At 50.6% G+C, this 20,963-nt stretch overlaps 1 protein-coding gene across 1 annotated transcript in view; it reads left to right on the top strand.

Moving 5' to 3' along the window:
• The first annotated feature begins 3,099 nt into the window (after positions 1–3,099).
• Positions 3,100–20,963, top strand: part of LOC137454425 (zinc finger protein 135-like) — a 92,713-nt gene continuing 74,849 nt past the window's right edge. Inside the window, exons 1-2 of the mRNA XM_068164465.1 lie at positions 3,100–3,215; positions 3,704–4,144. Of these exons, the coding sequence (XP_068020566.1) occupies positions 3,100–3,215; positions 3,704–4,144 (557 nt within the window). The remainder of the gene's footprint in view (positions 3,216–3,703; positions 4,145–20,963) is intronic.

Here is a 20,963-nt window from a genome sequence, read left to right on the forward strand (position 1 = left end):
GCTCCAAGCCCCTGATCATTTTTGTGTCCCTCCTCTGGGCCTTCTCCATCAGGTCCATGTCCTTCCTTTGCTGAGGGCTCCAGAGCTGGCTGCAGTGCTGCAGGTGAAATCTCAGCAGAGCCAAGTGCCAGGATGGCCTCTGTCCATCTCTGGCTATGCTGCTTTTGGTGCAGCCCAGGCTGCCCTTGGCCTTCTGGTCTGCAGGCTCCCCCTGTCTGTTCTTGTCCAGCTTCTTGTCCAGCAGCACCCCCCAGTCCTTTTCTGCAGGGCTGCTTCCTATCCCCTCCTCCCCCAGCCTGTCCTGATTGTGAGGATTGTGCCAGGCCAGGGGCAGGACCCTGCCCTTGCTCTTGTTGAAGCTCAGGAGGTTGCCCTGGGCCCCCTCTGCAGCTTGTCCCCTTGAGCTCCTCCACCTTGTTCTGCAGGGTATTGCCTTAGGTTTCAGAAGGCAGAGAGGCTATTTTTGAGCCTTGTGAAAGGAGTTGATGCCAAGCTGTGGCCAGAGGGTTGGATAGAATTGGGTAGTTTCCATGGCTGTGCTGTTCAGAGCTGCATCCTACAGTGCAAAGCATCAAATCCACAACAATCCATAGTGCGCCTGGGCCACGGGAGCCAAGCAACCTCCCTAGGCCAAAGCTTCCTCCAGAGCTCCACCAAAGCAGGCCAGAAGCCCAGGCCCCAAATGCCTTCCCCCTCCCCCATGCCTCTCTGCCCCCCAAGAGCTGCAGTTACAGATTCTGGTAGGCAGCTCCCAGGTGAGCCAGGCTGCTGCAGGCCGCAGTTGGCAGCACTGCCAAGGCCTCAAAGCTCCTCTGCAGAGAGAGATGCCAGAAGCTGTTCCTGGGAGCAGAGAGGAAGGGCAAAGGAGGTTGGAGATCCTGTGCTGTTCCTTTGTAAAGAGTGGGTGCAGGCCTTGTGAGAATGAACTAAGCTAGATGACACTTTGTGGTGTAGCTGTGGACTCTGCTGTCCCTTCTGGAGGTCTCTACTCTCTGGTGTAAGACATCCCAGTGCCTTCCACCCAGCACAGGAATTCTCCTCCGTGCTCTCATCCACGGTTTTCTGTTGGCCCCTACGGCTTCCTTAGCCACAGCATTTCCCACTCCACCCTTCCAGCGGCAGTGGCAGTGGAGGTGGGGGACACAGGGCCATGGGAGAGCCAAGGCAGCAGGGACATGGATGGGCTAGGAATGAGGGAAGGGCCTGGGAGTGGCCAGGCAGGAATTAGGCCTTGTGCCCCCAAGAAGGAGAGAGGATCCAAAGCCCAGGTGGCTAATATGTGTGCAGGGAATGGCAGAATGTGGCAGCATTTGAGGAGGTGAAAGGAGTGAATTGTGCTGCAGCTCTGCCTGTGTCAGCTGGGAGATGAACAGCAGCCCATGGGCGCTGTGCCCTCACATCCAACCTCATTTTCTCTTGGGGATGTGGAGTGGCAGCTCCAGGAGAACTACAAAGAGCAAACTGAGAGAAATGGTCAGGGAGAGAAGGAAGCCAAACCCTTTTCACTGAGTTTCTTTGGGCTGCAGGTGTGTGAAGGGTGCTGGAGGTGTGAGGTTTGGGCAGGAGCCAGAGACTCCTCCAGCATCCCAGTGAGGGCTGAAGAGGTTTAGCAAGAAGATGCCCAAGTCCCTTCCCCCTTTGCTACATCTGCAGAGATCATGAATCTCCCTTTGTGTGTGTCCTGAGGGCTGCTGTGATCTTCTGTTGAGGAGTGGGCAGCAGAGAGGTGTGTTCAGGGCAGAGCTGAGGACATAGTGCGTGTGGTGGGGGCAGGGCCAGGGAGGAGAGCTGGGACCAGAGCAAGATCTGCTGTCAAATGCAGCTGCAGGCAGCAGAGGCCTGGGCAGACAGTGGGAGGAAGCTTTAGGCAAGGCCTGAGAGAGGCTGTGTGGAGGCAGCTGTGTTGTGGTGCTGGCCTGCAGCTGTGTGCTGGGGGCTGTGTGCTGGGCAAGGAGCTGAGTCTGTACTTGCTGAGGCCTCCCATCTTGAGCAGCCCTGGCTGTGTGCTGTGGCTGTGCTGCTGGGCTTGGGAGCTGCCCCCAGCAAGGCTGAGCTGTGCTGCCTGGTCCTGGGCAGTGCTGAGCCATCCCTTCCAGGCTCCCCTCTGAGCCCTTTGCTTCTCTGTGGCAGGAGTTGTGTCCCTCTCTCTCCATCATCCCTGCCCCTGTGTGCTGTGGAAGAGCAGAGTTTGCAGAACTGCCCCTTGGATCAGCCCAACAGGTAAGAAACCCAGAGTGGGGCAACAGCAGGACCCCAGCCCCCAGAAATCCAGAGTCCCAGGGCACCTTCCTGCCTCTTCCACCTCCTCCTGCCCGCCACATTACATCCCTCTAGGGGCTCTGAGACTCATCAGGTGTTGGTGTTTGGGAACTGCCCAGGCTTGTTGGGGACCATTTGTATGGCAGGAGGTGATGTTTGGGGTTGGGACATGGAGGGTGGTGGGAGAAGGTTGATGGTGGTTTGGTCTTTCATTGTTCAGTCCCTCTGCAGAGCCTTTCTATCCTCTAACTGACCAACATCTGCTCCTAACTTGGTGTCATCTGCAAACTTGCTCATGACTGACTCGAACCCCTCATCCAGATCATCAATGAAGATGTGAAGAGGTGGTTTGGTCTTCCTTGTTCAGTGCTGCTGCCTCCATTGTCTGAGCCAGTGGAGATCAAAGGACAGGGCCTGGGCCAGGAACCACCCTGCCAATGCCTCCAGGCTTGAGGAGAGTGGGACAAGACCACTTGTAAATCCCAGGGTACCTCAGGGCACTGATCACAGGAACCTGGGGTCTCAGCACAGGTATTAGAGGTCTCTGCCCACACTGTGGCAGAAACTGAAGGTTTGAGGTCCCCTCTGCATTCTCTCCTCCAGCTGGGTGTTGGGAGTCAGGGAGTGTCATGACCCAGGCAGGATCTGAGGGTTTGAGGTCCTGGGCTCAGGTGCTTCCATCTTCCTTATTGCTCAACTGTGACCCCTTCCTGCCACAGTATGGCCTCACAGAAGGACCCAGACAAGAGCTGGGAGGAGAAGCAGCACCCAGAGATCAAGTTGGAGAAACCAATGTGCAGTCCCAAGGGAGAGGAGAATGAGAAGGAAAAAGAGGAGAAGATGGAGGATGATGCTGAGAATGACAACTATGAAGAGGAGGATAATGATGGTGATGAGGGTGACCAGGATGAGGAGGAATGTATGGAGGAGGATGAAGCCAGAGCAGGTCCCTCAGTGTCACCCAAAGAGCTGAATCAGTGCCCTGAGTGTGGGCAGAGCTTCCCAGGTGGCTCAGAGCTAGTGAAGCACCACTGCCCACTACCTGGCTCCCGGCCCTTCATTTGTGGTGACTGTGGCAAGAGGTTCCGCTGGAACTCTGAGCTCATCCAGCACCGCCGCACCCACACTGGAGAGACACCATTCACCTGTGCTGACTGCAGACAGAGCTTCACCCAGCGCGGTACTCTCATCCAGCACCGCCGCACCCACACTGGAGAGAAGCCCTTCTTTTGTGACAGCTGTGGGAAGCGGTTCAGGCATATCTTTACTCTTAAGCAACACCACCTCAGCCACACCAGAGAGAAGGCCTTCAGCTGCAGGGACTGCGGCAAGAGCTTCAAACACAGCTCCACTCTCCATCCATTGCCGCATCCACACTGGAGAGCATCTGTTCCCCTGTGCTGAGTGCAGCAAGAGCTTTACCACAAGTACTGCATTAATCCAGCACCAACTTATCCACAGCGGTGAGAAACCGTACAGCTGTGCCGACTGCGGCAAGAGGTTCACCAAGAAGGGAGATCTCACAGAGCACCGTGGTGTGCACACTGGCGAGAAGTCTTTCAGCTGTGCTGTGTGGCCAGACCTTCAGACATAGGAGCACTCTCATTGCGCACCACCGCACCCACACCGGCGAGAAGCCTTTCACCTGCGCTGACTGTGGCAAGAGCTTCAGCCACAGGCACAATTTCATTGCTCATCGCCGCACCCACACTGGTGAGAAGCCCTACACTTGTGCTGATTGTGGCGAGAGCTTCAGCCGGCGGGGCACCCTCATTACTCACCGCCGCACCCACAGTGGTGAGAAGCCTTTCACTTGTGCTGATTGCAGTAAGCGCTTCACCCAAAAGGGCTCTCTCAACAAGCACCGCTACATCCACACCAGAGGGCAGCCTGCCCTGGAGGGGAGGCATAAATCCACCTAGAATCTGTTGGGTAATCGTGACCGCTCTGAGAGGGCCTTTCCAGCACCAAAATCATCCCTTTTTCCTTCGCATTTCTCAGGGACTGGGGATACCAGCATCAACAAACACCTCCTGCCCTTCTGAACACCAATTATTGCTAATGAGAACAATTACAGTGTTGAGTCGGCACAGCTGGAGGTCCCAGTGGAGCTGGGCAGGGCTTTGCCACGGTCTGTCTGGTTCTTCCCTTATGCTTTGTGTCTCCCTGGGGTAAGAAATCCTCTGTCCATTGACCAATTGTCTCAATAAAACCCAAAAGTTACCCAAATCCTGTCTCTTTGCTTTTATTTCAGATATCCCTGCCACAATGCCCAAATTTTGGGGGAATTTGCTCCCAAGGGATGGGGTGGAGCTGTGTGCCCAGTTCAGGGAGGGGAAAATGAGTTTCTCAGAGGCGTCTTGAAGGGCATCTCAGAGGCATTCTTCAGGGGCTTTCAGGTGATCTTAGGTGTTTGGGATTTGGATGGTCCTGGGACTGACTTTTGGGATCTTTGGAGGGTGTAGGAGGAAGCTGATGGAGATCTTTGGAAGAACTCAGAAAGCTTCTGTTGGCTTTCCACTCTGGGGCTGGAACAAGTTGAAGAGCTGAGAAGAGGTTAATCTGCTTCTTCCCCCCAAAACAGAAGTGAGGGAAAAATAACACACACCCCCAAATCAAAAAACACTCTGGGTTGAGATAAGGACTTGAGACAACATCAACAGAGCTGAATCCAGATGAGATCACATAGTGCACACTGACCTGAGGCTGTTTGCAGAAAGAAGCACAGCAGTCAGCAGCAGCAGCCAGGAGTCAAACCCCTACAGCCTTCCCTCTCAGCAAAGAGCCAGCACCTGAGAGCCAGAACCCAACAGCAGCAACCAGAACAGGAAGCCTCTCATGTTGCAATCTGAACTTCAAGCCCTGTAGTACTTTGCTCCAGCCAGCACTGTCCCTGTGAAGGTGGCATGAGGCAGGATGGTGTGGAGTAATGGCAGCAAATTTTCAGCTTAACCTTTGATACTCCCAAGCCCTCATTCTGTGCCATCTGCACCATGCCCAGCAGCAATCAGCAGCACACCTCAGGCACTGTCCATTCTCACTCCACAGGAGGTCACTTTGCAGTACCCAGAGGGCTGCTCACTGCAGGTGCTCTGCAGCTCTACTCTGTTCCAGCACAGTCTGGATCAGTCCATGCCCAGTCCAAATGCTGCAAATGCTGGGGCTGTGTTTCCACCTCTGGAGCAATCTGAGTCCAGTGACTCCTTCCACACCTCCAAGTGAAAGCGAACTGTGGCTTGCATCCCAGTACTCAGCTTCCAACACATCCAGGTGTGGGGATCCTCCTGTCACACCAGAAACACAGATGGGTTCCACCCCTCGTGGTTTGGTGGTGTCAGAGCACTCTGGGCACCTGTATCTACTAAAGCTTTATCCTCTCATGGCTTCAACTTGCCAGGCCATTGGTTCTGTGTGGTCCAACAAATCAATTTGTCTCTCCCCTCCATCTGTTTGGAGGCAGAGCCCCTCTAAGTGCCAGGTGCTGCTCATTGGCCACAACAACCCCATGTAGTGCTACAGGCTGTGGTCAGAGTGGCTGGAGAGCAGCCAGGCAGAAAGCATCCTTGGTGGTACTGGTTGATAGTAGGCTGAACATGAGCCAGCAGTGCACCCAGGCAGCCAAGAAGGCCAATGGCATCCTGGCCTTTATCAGGAATAGTGTGGCCAGCAGGAGCAGGGAGGTCATTCTGCCCATGTTCACTGCACTGGTTAGGCCACACCTTGCGTACTGTGTCCAGTCCTGGGCCCCTCAGTTTAGGAAGAATGTTGACTTGCTGGAAGGTGTCCAGAGAAGGGCAACAAAGCTGGGGAGGGGTTTGGAGTACAGGTCCTATGAGGAGAGGCTGGGAGTTCTGATTTTGCTTAGCCTGGAGAAGAGGAGGCTCAGGGGAGACCTTATTGCTCTCTACAACTACCTGAAGGGAGGTTGTAAACAGGAGGAGGTTGGTCTCTTCTCTCAGGTAACCAGCACCAGAACAAGAGAACACAGTCTCAAGCTGCACCAGGGGAGCTTTAGACTGGATATTAGGAAGAAGTTCTTCATGGAGAGAGTGATTGCCCATTGGAATGTGCTGCCTGGGGAGGTGGTGGAGTTGCCATCATTGGGGGTGTTTAGGAGGAGACTTGATAGGTTGCTTGGTGCCATGGCTTAGTTGATTAGATGGTGTTGGATGATGGGTTGGATGTGATGATCTTGAAGGTCTCTTCCAACCTGGTTTATTCTATTCTATTCTATTCTAAGTGGACAGAACAAAGGGGTTGGTGTCTGAGAAAAAAGAAGTGCAGGGAATAAAAGGGTTTGTGCCTGAGCAAAAAGAAGGGCAGAGGAAAAAAGAGTTGGTGCCTGAGAATAAAGAAGCGCAGGAAGCACTAGAAAAAAAATCTTTGGTGCCCAAGAATAAAGCCCAGAGTATAAAAGGGCTGCTGCCTGAGAGAAAAGGGGAGCAGAGAAGAAAGAAGTGCACAGAATAACAGGGTTGGTGCTCAAGAAAAAGTAAGCACAGGGAATAAATGGGTTGGTGCCTGAGAAAGAAAAGAGCAGAAGAAAAATGTCTTGGTGCCCAAGAGATAGAAAGTGAAGAGAAAAAAAGGTTGATGCCTGAGAAAAAAGAGATGAAGAAAATAAATGTTCGGTGCCTGAGAAGAAAGAAGTGCAGAGAATAAAAGGGTTGGTGACTGAGAAAAGAGAAGTGCAGGGAATAAAACTGTGAGTGCCTGAGGAAAAAGGACTGAGAATAAAATTGTTGGTGTCCAAGAAATAAGATGTGCAGAGAAAAAAATTGTTGGTGCCCAAGAAAAAGAAGTACAGAGAAAAATGTGTTGGTGCTGAAAGAAAACGAGAGCAGAGAATAAAATTGTTGGTGCCCAAGAAATAAGAAACACAAAGTAAAAAAGGGTCTGTGCACAAAAATAAGACTCTCAGAGATAAAAAGGGTTGGTGCCCAGGAAAAAGCAGCACAGGGAAAAAGGGTTAGTGCCTGATAAAAAAGAAGCCTAGAGGAAAAAAGGGTTGGTGTCCACAAAAAAAGAAGTGCAGAGAATTATAGGGTCAGTGTCCAAGAAAAGAGAAGTGCAGGGAAAAAAAGACTTGGTGTCCAAGAAAAAAGAAGTGCAGAGAAAAAAAGCATTGCTGCATGAGAAAAAAAGAAGTACAGAGGAAAAAAATGATTGGTGCCCGAGGAAAAAAGGAGCAGAGAATAAAATAGTTTGTGTCTGACAAATAAGAAGCACAGAGAGAAAAAGAGCTGGTGGCTGAGAGAAAAGAAGCGCAGGGGAAAATAGGGTTGGTGCCTGAGAGAAAAGAAGTGCAGAGAAAAATGTGATGGTACCTGAAAGAAACCAAGGGCAGAGAACAAAATTTTTGGTGCCAAAGAAATAAGAAGCACAGGAAATAAAAGTGTTGGTGCCCAAGGAAAAAGAAGTGTGGAGAAAAAATGTGTTTGTGCCCAAGAGATAAAAAGTGAAGAGAAACAAAGGGTTGGTGCCCGAGTGAGAAGTGCAGAGGAAAACAGGGTTGGTGCCTGAGGAAACAGAAGTACAGAGGAAGAAATGGTTGGTGCCCAAGGGAAAAGAAGGGCAGAAGACAAAAGGTTTGGTGCCCAAGAAAAAAGAAGGGCAGAGAAAAAAGTGTTGCTGCCTGAGAAGAAAGAAGTACAGAGAAAAAAATGGTTGGTGCACAAAGGAAAAAGAAGCTCAGAGAAAAAAAAGTGTTGGTGCCCAAGAGAAAAGAGGAGCAGAGTAGAAAAGGGTCTGTGCCCAAGAAAAAAGAAGTGCAGAGAAGAAAAAGGTTGGCACCTGAGAGAAAAGAAGTGCTGAGGAAATAAGTGTTGGTGCTGGAGGCAAAAAGGTGTAGGGAAAAAAGGGTTGGTGTCCTAGAGAAAAGAAGCATAGAGATAAAAATGATTGGTGGCCAAGAAAAAAGAAGCACAGAGGAGAAAAGGCTGGTGCCCAAGGGAAAAGAAGTGCAGAGGGAAAAAAGGTTGGTGCTGGAGCAAAAAGAAGATCAGAGGAACAAAGGGTTGGTACCTGAGAACAAAGCAGCACAGAAAATAAAGGTTGGTACCCAGAAGAAAAGAATCACAGAGTAAAACCAGGGTGGTTCCCTAAAAAAACCAAGATCAGAGAAACAAAGTGTTGGTGCCTGAGGAAAAAGAAGGCCAGAGGAAAGAAGGGCTGGTGCCCAAGAAAAAGAAGTATAGAGAAAAAAGTGTTGGTGCCTGAGAAAAAAGAAGTTCAGGGAATAAAAGAGTAGGTGCCCAGAAAAAAGAAACACAGAGGGAAAAAGGGTTGGTGGCTGAGCAAAAAGATACAGAAAGAATAGAAACAATGGGTGCCTGAGAAACAAGAAGTGCAGGGAATAAAGGGGTTGGTGCCAGAGGAAAAGGAAGCACAGAGGAAAAAGAGTTGCTGCCTGAGAAAAAAAATAGTAGAGGAAAAAATGTTTGGTGTGTGAGAAAAAAGAAGCACAGAGAACAAAACGGTTGGTGCCCAAGAGAATAGAAGCACAGAGAATAAAAGGGTTGGTGAACGAGAAAAAGAGAACGCAGAGAATAAAAGTGTTGGTGCCTGAAAGAAAAGAAGAGCAGAGGGAAAAATGGTTGGTGCCAAAGAAAAAAGTACACAGAAAAATGTGTTGGTGCTTGAAAGATAGCAAGAGCAGAGAGCAAAATGGTTGGTGCTCGAGGAAAAAGAAGCACAGAGGAAAAAATGGTTGGTGTCTGAGAATAAAGAAGCACAGAGAAAAATATGTTGGTGCTGAAAGAAAACAAGAGCAGAGAATAAAAGGGTTGGTGCCTGAGGAAAAAGACTTGCAGGAAAAAGAGATGGTTGATGCCCGAGAGTAACAAACACATAGGAAAAATGGATTGGTGCCCAAGAAAAAAGAAGTGCAGAGGGAAAAAAGGGTTGGTTGTGGGAAGAGGATTGTTTTTGGGTAGCTTGAGAAGACTATAGAGAAGATTTGCCTTTGCTTGAATTAGAGAGAGCTATGTTTTGTCTTTGACTCTGAGAGAAGCTGGGCAGCATTTGGTGGGATGTGTTAAAATATTGCTTTGTTGTTTTGACCTATTGTCTGCCTTAATGACAGGCATGCCAGTAGAGAATGACCAGTTGAGGTGTGACACCTGTGCCTTCTGATAGACCAGAGAACCTTGCTGTGGAACATCATAAACGTCTTCACCTGCTTAAATCCTATCCTGAAAGCTTTGCTCTGGGTGATTAAAACAGCTGTACTATTACACATGGTCACCCCGACTGTGCACCTGGAGCACCTATTCATTACAACTCCCACTTGCACCATCAAGAAGAAATTTCACTTTTAGGGACTGTGGAGATGCTCATGCTCGTCATTAATAGTAGCTATTAGCTTAGTCTCTGTGAGATTAATCTATTTGCTTTTATGCCAGTGACAATCCCTGATACGCCAGAGATGATAGGCTTGATATATGCCTAAGATAAGGCAAGATACGTCAGATAACAAAGAATATAAGGCATGGTACACCAGATAATGATATATGCCTATGACAAGGCGAGATATGCCCCTAGGTTGGTGCCCTAGTAAAGAAGCAGCTCTGCAGGACAGAGGTGAGCTACCAGAGAAACTGGGGGTTGGTGCCTCCTTTTGATGAGAATGTAATGGGTAATCAAATAACAAAAGAAGAGAACTTGATACTGGGAGCCATTACTCATATCTTGAAAAAAAGAGCACCAACATAAGATGAAAAGACACAGGAGCAGGGAGAGAAGGCTTTGTTCAGGGCAGCAACAAAAGTAAACAAAATTGCTATGTCTTCCTTTGCAACATGGAGACTAATTAAAAATTCCTTAGACCAACTAGCAGACCATTGTAAAGCCCCCACAATAGTAATCAATGCCATTCCACCAGGACAAAACTCTTCTTTGACATCTACATCCTCCCCCTCCACCACCATGGCCGCTAAACCCACCTGCACCCCTGGAGCTGCAGACACTAGCAGCTAACAGCAACAGCAGCCCACTATCCCCCCTGCTGCTAGAACCCCCCGCTGCCGCTGAGTCTAAAGTTCTCCAATGTGTTTTGATTGTGGACAGATGGGATGTTCTAAGTTAAAAGTTAAAATATCAGAATTGAGTTTTGGGACTGAGTGCAGCAGTGAGAAGGCACTGACTTTTCATCTACCTATCTTGAGTCTCAGAAACGGCCACAGAAAGAGAATGAAAGGTGCCTCAGCAGGGGACAAAACAACAATTAAGCTCAAATTGCTGCTATCACCATCCACTGAAGTCTCCCTGCCTTCTAGGAAAGCTTCACTTTGACTGGAAGCTGTAAAAAAAAGGCAGTTGCTGTGAATTTGGTGGTGATGCCCCCTTCCCCCCCCATCTCCCCCCCTTCTATGGCTGCAATGGCTTTGTTGAGCTGTCCAGCTGCCCCCCCCCCCCCCCCCCTTCTTTCCCTTGCCTTCTTTCCCTAGTGTGGAGAAGAGGAGGCTCAGGGGTGACCTCATTGCCCTCTACAACTACCTGAAGGGTGGTTGTAGCCAGGAAGGGGTTGGCCTCTTCTCCCAGGCAACCAGCACCAGAACAAGAGGGCACAGTCTCAAGCTGTGCCAGGGGAGGTTTAGACTCGAGGTGAGGAGGAAGTTCTTCACCGAGCGAGTCATTCATCATTGGAACGGGTTGCCCAGGGAGGTGGTTGAGTCATCGACCCTGGAGGCTTTTAAGGGGAGATTGGACGTGGCACTTGGTGCCATGGTCTAGTCATGGGGTCTGTGTTGATAGGTTGGACTCGATGATCCTCGAGGTCTTTTCCAACCTAAGTGATACTGTGATACTGTGATACTAGTTCAGAGCTTAGCTTTCTGACATCAATAAAGTAAATCTGGAGCTTGGGAGAGCAAATGGAGATAGAGCAGCAGATGGCAGCTCTAGACACAGAGAGAAATAAGGCTGAGTCTGGAAAGCAGGCTGGGTTCTCACACCCCTGGGCCTCACTAGCAAGAGAAGGACAGTTCTGTGGGATTGGCAGAGGACCAACAGGAACAATACATGACGGAGAACATGGAGACTGCAATGTTGCTAAAAGGACAGGAGATGGCAGCAAAGACCAAGACATGGAAGGACTTTATTTATCAAATAAGTTTTTATCCTTCTAATGCCTGCGTGTTACTGAGTCCTAGATGAGGACCATGGTTAATCTTTTCAGCACAGGTACATTTTGGAGTGATCATTCCATGTCCATGCAGGTTAGTGAAGGATACTGCTGAATGGCTATGGGAGGCACTGAGTTTGATTTCCTCACTTCACATTCAAGATCCTCCCAGGACCCCTCAAGGACAGCTCCCTGCAGTGAGCACATGACTTTATCCCTGGCCCTGGGGAAGAAATGCCCCCAAAAGTGGCCTTTTGGGCAAGAAATGTCAAAGAAAAACCAACCAAAGAAAATACTTTATTAGGGTTGGGGTTTCCATTCTAATTAGGCATTAGCCTTGGGTTGAGGTTTTTCTTTTACCTCTAGGAAACCCAAAGTGTTGAGGAACAAACAGCCAAACCCCAGCCCAGCTGCAGTGGTGGCAGTGGCTGTGCTGACTCAGCATTGTCATTACTCCCCTCAGCACTGGCTGGTGCTGAGAAGGGCAGAGACACATTTGTTTCTGAGGAAAGAAGGTGTAAAAGGCCTGCTGAAGAAGGCCCCCCCGGGGGGTCACGTTTGACCTGGCAGTGCCGGGGTCGGTGTATTGCTGTGTCCCCTGGGGCATGCTGGTCACCTGCATGGGGGTGAATATGCCAGGTGAGGGAGGAGCTGCAGATGAAGCCCTTGCTGCAGCCTGTGCAGGTAAAGGGCTGTCACATTTGTGGGTGCAGTGGTGCTGACCAAGGACAGCCATCTGGGTGAAGCTCTTGCCTCAGGCAGCTCAGAGGTGCAGCTGCTTCTGGCTGTGGACGCAGCAGTGCCGGATGAGGTTGGAGCTGAGGTTGAAGCTCTTGCTGTAGTCACCAGAGACAGAGAGCTGGGCACTGGGCTGGGGACAGTGGGGCTTTACCAGCACCAAGCTGGGTGGGAAGCTTTGCCCACCCTCAGGGCACTGATGTGGCTGCTTGGGTAGCAGAGAAGGGCTGATATGGGTCTGCCCTCTTCCTCCTCTTCATCTTCCTCCTCCTTTGGTTCATTCTTCTCCTATTCCATATCCTACTTTTCTTCCCCATCATCACCTTTGTCTTCCTCCTCCTCCTCTTAATCCTTCCTGTCCTCATCCATGTCTTCATCAACCACTTCTACTATTCCTCAAGGATGAGCTTTGACTCCTCCAAATTATTCTTCAGGTGATTCTTCTCCTCCAAGATCATGTCCAGGTCCTTCTGGGAGGCCATGCTGCTGAGAGGAAGGGTGACCCCTGTGCTCTTGGGCAAATCCTTGGGGACCAAGTGACTGAGAAGTAAGGACACTGTGTGTGACTTCTTGCAATGGAGGGATCAGAGCCCTAACTCCTGTGCTGAGTCCCCTGGTTGTAGTGCTGATGGGAATGACACCCCCAGGACATAGCCACCCTAACCATCCCCCTCTGCCTAGGCAACTGATACCTGACCACCTGGGGCTCAGGGAGATGAACTTCTAAATTCCCATCACAACCAATGACCCTCAAAGCTCCACAAGTGGTGAAGTGTGGTTTGGGAGGAGAGACTGGAGAGAGCTGGGAGGTGCTCAGGGGTCAGCAGGACTCTGGGACTTTGCTGCTGTTCCAAAGCTGGGCTCTTTACCTTCTGGCCTGTTCCAAGGAGCAGGTCTGCAAACTTTGCTCCTCCCCAGCACAAAGGAGCAGGGCTGATGGAGAGAAGAGAAGGATATGACCCCAGGCAGAGAGAAGGTAAGGCTTCAGAGGAGAGGATTGACCTACAAGGAATGGCTCAGCCCTGAGCAGGGCTCTCCCAGCCTTGCTCTTCTCTCCCTATGGCTTGAGGGTTTGTCACCTCCTGCCAGCTCAGTGCATCTGTGCTTTGGGTTTGGAACTAGATGATCCTTGTGGTCCCTTCACTATGATACTATGAACTCTGGAGGTCAAAAAAACTTCAGGGTCTGTGCAAGTGGCAAAAGATCCCAGGGTGATTCAGCATCCAAGGTTCTCCAGATCAGAGAAACACCTGATGAAAGTCAATGATCTCCACCTCTAAAAACAGTGACTCTAAAGCCAGAACCTTGGAGCTCACCTGGATCACAGCAGCTGTGTCCAGCATCTCCCCCAGTCAGACATCTCTCAGGCACAACCTGCACCAAGGGCCAGCACCAAGTCAGACTTCTCCAGGCTCAGTTCTCATCCTCTGAGAATGTTGAAGCTTTGTGAGTGTTTTCCCTGAGCACCAGGAGAAGGAAACTGAACTTCAGGGCATCCTCTCTGCCAGACACCTCTCCACCTCTCTGTGTCTTTGGACAGACACCTTTGCTGACACCATCTTGGGGGGCTCTATGTTCCACTGGAGGCAGCCAGCTCTGTCCCTGTGTCTGTGTGTTTGGTGCTGCTCTCCAGGCACAGCCATAGGAATAGATTTGAATTCAGGATTTATTCATGAGGAAGGGCTGCTAGGATCCAACCTTTTCATCTGCTTCTCACTCTCAAGAACTCTTGACTGGCTGAGAAATCACAGCCATGGCAGAACTTGTTGGCTTTGCCTCATCCATGTGGACAGGCAAGCTGCTGAGAGACAGCTTGTGCTGAGCAGATGGTTCCAGAGGCCTTGGATTGCTGAGGCAACTTTCTCAGCCTTGGCTTTGCTTAGCTTCCAAAGAGCAACAATTCTTCTGTGGCTGTGTGCAGGCAGTTCTCTAATGAAAGCAGGGGGCAGCTGTGCCATGGAGCTGTGAGCTCCAGCTGCAGAGAGCAGTGGAGAAGTCTGATGCAAGGAGCAGGGATGTAAGGCCCAGGTGGGCAGGGACAGCAATGGGGAGGTTGGGGAGGGTGAGGAGCAAAGTTGTCCACTCAGTGTCAGCCCTCAAAGGACAGCTTCTCCTCCCAGTCCAGACCTCCTGAGCAGACACCTTGCATCATTCTGGCTTGGTGGATGCTGCTGTCACCTCTGCCCTCATCTGAGAAAGAATCAAATAGTTTGCCATCAAAATCTGAGCTTTGTGAGGTGCACTTTGAACTCTTGAAGTAAACAATGAAGACACAAAGAGCTCCTCAGGGCACTTGGGAATCATTCCATGAACCTCAGGTACTGAGAGAAGAGTGAAGAAACTGGGCAAGAAGGAAGAAGCAAAACACAAGTACCTTGAAGCATTGATTGGCCCCACTGAGGCTTGTTACTGCCAAAGCCTCCCCAGGGACTCGTTAGAGCAGCTCAGGAGAGGCTGTGATTGCAGCAGACAAAGGCAAAATGCAGGAGAGCAAACTCTGGCTCTGGTTTGTGGAGCACAAAGGCCAAGGCCTGAGCACAGCCCCTGGGCAGGCAGATCCTGTCCCTCATGTGTGGGTCAAGGCTCTTCAGGTGCAGTGGGGGTGGGGTGTGGGTTTCATAGCAGCATAGCATGGCCTAGGTTGGAAGGGACCTCAGAGCTCCTCTGCTCCAACCTCTGCTCAAGGCCTCACCCAGCCTGGCCTTCAACACCCTTAGGAGAGGGCATCCTACCTGGGCAGCCTATTCCAGAGTCCCACAACCCTCATACTGAAGAACTTCTTCCTAAGACCCAGTCTAAACCTCCTTTTCCTCACCTTCAAACCTTTCCCTCCTGTCCTGTCACCAGACACCCTCATGAAAAGTTCCTCTTCAGCCTTCCTGTAGGATCCCTGTAGGGTTTGTGATGCTGGGTGGAGGACAAGAGCCTGACAGTCCCCAGCCTTCCTGGGGCTGTGGAAAGAGGCAGTGAGGCCCTCCCAGTGCCCTAGGACAATATCTTCTCACAGGCCTCAGGGGCAGAGAATTGCCAGAGTCAAGAGGGCACAGCCTTGGCTTCTCTTCATCACTCCCACCACTGCCATTGCCCTTTGCCAGCTCTCCCACAGCTTTGTCCTGCACTGTCTCACAGCTGCTTCTCCTGCCCTGCAGGCTGCAGACACTCATCTCACTTCCCCACCTTGGCCTTTCCATGCCTTCACTGACACCTGCCCACACTCACACTCTGCTCCTTGGGACACAAAGAGAAGGACTGACCCCAGACTCCTTCTGGAGAACTTCCCAGGCCACAGCACTACCCTTTGAGAGAGGTTTCTTGCTCCTCATGGCCAGGCTGCACAATGTGGCAGTGTTCCTCTCTCCTGCTCTTTCCTACCTCACCAGGAGCTCCCAAGGCTGCTGGCCTTGCAGTTTCTTGGCTAGACAGCACCAAGCCCTGTGCCTGCTGCTGTCCCATCAGGTACTCAGGCAGCAGAGACACAGCAACCAACCCATCAGCCCCTTCCTGCAGTCAGCCCAGGCCCTTTGGCAGAGGGCATCTCCCAGATCACTGTGACCATCTGCCAGCCATGAGCCCAGGGCTGCATTATCAGCTCCTGCAGACACAACTGACCTCACAGTCCCTTTCCCAGCTGTGTTCCTGCTGTTGGCCAATCCTCTCAGGAGGCAGAAGTGGCCTCACCTCCCCCTTCCCAGTCCTTGGCTTCCTACTGAATGGTGAGTTCCTGAGACACAACTGAGCACAGGATTGCACGCTCAGCCCTCAGCCTCCTTGTGGCCAGAGCCTGAGCAGATCAAAGTTTCACCAGATCCATCTGGGAGATTTCCTACCAAGGGTTTGAGCGGAGAAGCCTTCAGCAGAGGACCTGTTGTATCTGTCCTTGTACACTTGTGGAAGAGATCCTTGCACATCATCTTGTCCAATGATCCTGCTCAGTTCTGCATCTGGGAAGGAAGAATAAACTGCAGCTGTATAGGCTGGAAGGTGATCTGCTGGAGAGGAGACCTGAGAGTCTTTGTGGATAACAAGTTCTGTATTGGACAGCAATGTGCCCTGGTGCACAAGTAGGCCAATGGGATGCTGGGGTGCATTCAGAGAAAGCTGTCCAGCAGATAGAGGGAGATTGTCCTCCCCCTTTACTCTGCTGTGGTGAGGCCACACCTGGAATATTGCATCCAGAAGTTTCCCATAGTGTTAATAGTCAGGGACACTATTGGGAAAGTATCTCCAGGCTGTGGTTAGAGCAGAGAACTGGAGGCAGTGCTGATAGGTCAGGACAAGCAGAGGAAGATGTCTCTGATGCTGACTAAACCTGGAGGTGTTTCCATTAATACAAAGGGTCAAACCCTGACCCACAGACGCTGGTAAGGGAGCTCCTGTCCCTCACTCACCCCTCAGAGCTCTTCTTGGCACATTAAGATACAGACAGAACCAATGCCAAGGGCAGGACTATGGCACAATCCCTTTCAGCCTCCTAAGGAAGGACAAGGAAACAATCAAGGAGGCAATGAAGCCCCAGGGCTGGAAGGAGGAGTTGTCTCCTCAGGGGCATCAGTGGCACAGACCACAGCCAGAACCAAAGGCAGGAAGAGCTTGGCTCTGCCAGGAGCCTTTCAGCTCTTCCACAGCCCTCTGTCATCTGCCCCACAAGCTTTCCTCTGCTGCTGCATCAGCTGAGCCTCTTTCCCTGCAGGCTGTAGTCACCCAGCCAGCTGCCCCACCTTGCTGGCACCTCCCTTTGCTGCTCTCTCTCCATCCTCCCTGGTTGTTCCTTGAAACTTCAAGCCTTGGAGTGCTCCAGGCTCCTGCTGGGGAATGTCTTGCCCCACAGCACTGTCCTGGCAATGACATTTCTTTCTCTTCATATCCAGTCTGGACCTGCCCAGGTGCATCTCATGGCTTTGTTTCTTGCTCTTGCAGTTGGTCACTGTGAAGGAGTTTCAAAGCACTCCTCACACACTCTCAGGCTGCCTCTCTACTGTCCTCAGTTTCCACACCACTGAACCCATGGCCTTCAGCTCTATCATTTGCTCCCATCTTGGGAGACCTCTGGGCACTCTCCAAGGTGTTTGCATATGGAAATGCAGTGGTCACAGGCTAAGAAAGAGAAGTTTTAGCAAGTGCTGTAGTGTCTGGTCAAAGAGCAGTGGCTTTGAACTGAAACAGGGGAGGCTGAGATTGGATATAAGGAAGAAATATTTTACAGTGAAGGTAGAGGGCACTGGAACAGGTTGCCCAGAGAAGGGGAGATCCCATCCCTGGAATTGTCCAAGGTCAGGATGCTTATTCAACCTGAATTAGTGCAAGATATCCCTGCCATGGCTGGATGGCTGAACTAGAGCTCTTTTCCATCCCTTCCAAACCATTCCATGATTCATTGATCCTAATATCCCAAGCTTGTTCTCCATGGACTGCAGAGAGTTACATGCACCATGGGGCTGTTCTCTTCTGACCTGGTCCCCAACACCTTCACAAAAAAGAAATAATTACTATGTCTTGGCCATGAGTTGCCAAGGTTTTACAGTGTTGTTGTTATTATTATTATTATTATTATTATTATTATTATTATTATTATTATTTAATAGTAGTAATAATAATGTATCAATTCAAAGACATTTTCAACTATTGTGAATGTTTCCCCAAGTATATCGGTAGAAGAGGCTCCCATGATGGCCTGGCCAATGGACGATGGGAACAATATGCCTGAACAGCCTGAGATCGGTAATGGGAAGGTAGAAAGTGTCTTTGGGGCTTGCAAGACTTACCATGGGCTGTCTAGGAAAAGATGCAAGGAAGGGATAAAGTGGGGTCAGGGTGGTTTATGGGGGAACAAGAATGGGAAAAGAGAGGGAAATGGGAATCAAGCAGCTGGTCCTGCATAAAGAGGTCACTTCCCTGGCTGTGCCTGTAACTGATCACTGCAGCTTGTCCTGTTTCTTTCCTGGGAAGAAGCAGCAGCCCACCTGTCAGGGTAGGCTGGGACCTGACTGGCTGAGTAGGGACCCTGAAGACATGGACCTGGGCACTGCCAGGGGTACAAGAGGAGCCACCAGTGAATGCTCACCATGAACAAGGCCAGGTACATCTGGGGCTGCATTAGGAGCAGTGTGGGTTACCTACACCAGGGGAGTGGTCATCTCCCTCCATTTAGCCTTAGCATCCTGATCCACATCTGCAGAGCAGGAGGTTTACAGACCCTGCAAATGAAACCAAGAAGGAACCAAGTAGCTGGTTGAGAAAAGCACCTGGCTTGTGCTTCACCTGCATGGGCAGGAAATACAGAAAAGGAGGGAAAGTAAGAAATAACAAAAGCAAAGAGAAAGTCACCACCATGGCTGCCAGCAACATCTCCCAGGCTCTGAAGGTCTCAAAAGCTGGGGGAGCTCCAAACTTCTCTGTTACCCTTGCAGCTTTATTGCCTTTCCAGTCTCAGAGGTGGTCACAGTTCCTCAGCCAGCTGCCATGCCTACAGCACATTCAACTCCTGTCAGCACTGTTCCAGAGTTATGGGGGGTATGCATGCTCTTCTGGCTCTGAACTGCTGCCTCACTCATCCTCGGGGGCGCTGTCCAGCAGCAGAGCCACAAAACTCTCAATGCATTCCATCATCTCTGTGTGCAGTCACACAGGGAGCCCCAGCTTGCATTGCAGCACTCTCCAAGGTGGAACCTGTGGCCTTGTCTAGATAACAGCTGCTGCAGTGTGGTGGTTTGAGCCTTAACTGGGATTTAAGTACTCAGATGGGGGCAAGGCTGAGAATCCCTCCCCCACTCCCCCTTCTTCTTTCCTGTTTGAGAGAAAAAGGGAAGGGGAAAGAATAGGGAGAGGGAAGGGAAGGGAAGGGAAGGGAAGGGAAGGGAAGGGAAGGGAAGGGAAGGGAAGGGAAGGGAAGGGAAGGGAAGGGAAGGGAAGGGAAGGGAAGGGAAGGGAAGGGAAGGGAAGGGAAGGGAAGGGAAGGGAAGGGAAGGGAAGGGAAGGGAAGGGAAGAGAAGGGAAGGGAAGGGAAGGGAAGGGAAGGGAAGGGAAGGGAAGGGAAGGGAAGGGAAGGGAAGGGAAAAAAAAAGAAAGTGAGATAAGGAAAAAAGGGAGGAGATAAATCTAATGAGAAATAATTTGGAGTCAGATTGAAAGTAGAGAGGTAAAAATTTTCTTTACACTATATATAGACATGTATACATACATATATATATATATATCAATAACAGGAAGAGTTCACAAGGGTAAGGAACAAGTCCATGAGTCCTTTGAAGAAACGTGGATGCAGCAGGGAGAAAGACCAGGCCTGACCACATGGCAGAGAAGCAGGAAGCCAGCAGCAACTCTCTTAGTGCTCTCTTCCTGGTGAGGCAGAAGCAAAAGAGCCCCAAATGGTTGCTGTACTCTCCCCTTTATAGGCTTGGACAGGGAGGGGGAGTGGAACAGACTAACCCAGTTTCCTGGGGAGAAAACCCACCTGCAGAAGGGAAGAGCTCTCAGAACCCCTCCCCCCCTACTTTCAGGATGAGCATAACCCAGCGCAGTGTTCCATATCTTATCCTCAGGACCAATGCCCTGATTAAAAGGCAGGCTGGGGTCTCACAGCACAGCTAGGACACAGGGCTGTTGGGGTTTGACTTCAGTGCTGCTGTAAAATCCCACAGCCCGAGTTCATGATTCTCCAGAAGTGCTGAAGGAGTTTTAAACTGCTGCTGCTGCCTTCAAGTTCTGCAGGAGCCAGAGTGCCTTGGGAAAGCTCTGCCCCTGAAATCCCTGCACCCAAACTCTGAGTCATAAACCAGGAACCAAGTCTGGCACTAGGATTGGGTCTAAACCCACTTACACTTCTCTCTGCAGAGGAGGGTCCATGCTGAATGCTGTGACTCAACAGGAGAGCTTCTCTTACCCCCTTCACTCCCAATCTCCCTGCAAGATCATTCCAGCCCAGCCCCGAGGAGATTTTCCTGTCACAGTCATTCTAATCCCACCCCAAATCCAGAGAATTTTGTGTATTTCATCCATGCTGTGTCAGAGTGAACCTTGACACCAAACTGAACCTGTTTGCATCTCTGTTACACCTTGCTGAAGTCCATCAGCTTCTTTACCTGTGTCAAATCATCCTCCTGCTTCAGTCGAACTCACTGCAGCTTTCCTGTTCTGAGTGAGGTGAACTTGGGCTCTGACTTGTTTCTCCAAAGCCCTGGCCATTGATGTCCTAAACATGGCAACTCTTTCTTTGTTGTCAGGCTGTTGGGGACTAAGGGAGGTGAAAACACCTCCATGGTGTCTGTAGGTATCTGTAGCCCTGTGGAGAAGGACTTGTGGATATTAGAGTTAAAGAATCCTGGATGGAAGGGACCTAAAAGAGCAACTAATCCAAACCCATGACCATGAGGATGGATATCTTCCACCAGTTTAGGTTGCTCAGAGTTCCTGATCCTGGACACTTCAAGGGATGAGGAATCACAGAATTGTTAGGGTTGGAAGGGACCACAAGGATCAGCCAGCTCCAACCCCCTGCCATGGGCAGGGACACCTCACACTAGAGCAGGTTGCTCAGAGCCCTGGAGGCCTTAAAAACCTCTAGGGATGAGGCTTTCACCACCTCCCTGGGCAACCTGTGCCAGTGTCTCACCACCCACATGGGGAAGAACTTCTTCCTAGCATCCAATCTGAATCTACCCATTTCTAGTTTTGTTCCATTCCCCTCCAATCCTATCACTCCCTGACACCCTCAAAAGTCCCTCCCCAGCTTTCTTGGAGCCCCTTTCAGATACTGGAAGGCCACAACAAAGTCTCCTCAGAACCTTCTCTTCTCCCTTTCTCTGGGTAACCTTTTCCAGTGTCCTGCCACCCTCACCACAAAATA

This window comes from Melanerpes formicivorus, unplaced genomic scaffold (genome assembly GCF_026170545.1).
Source record: "Melanerpes formicivorus ecotype bairdi unplaced genomic scaffold, bMelFor1.0.p_v2 SCAF_80, whole genome shotgun sequence".
In the NCBI taxonomy this organism is placed as follows: domain Eukaryota; kingdom Metazoa; phylum Chordata; class Aves; order Piciformes; family Picidae; genus Melanerpes; species Melanerpes formicivorus.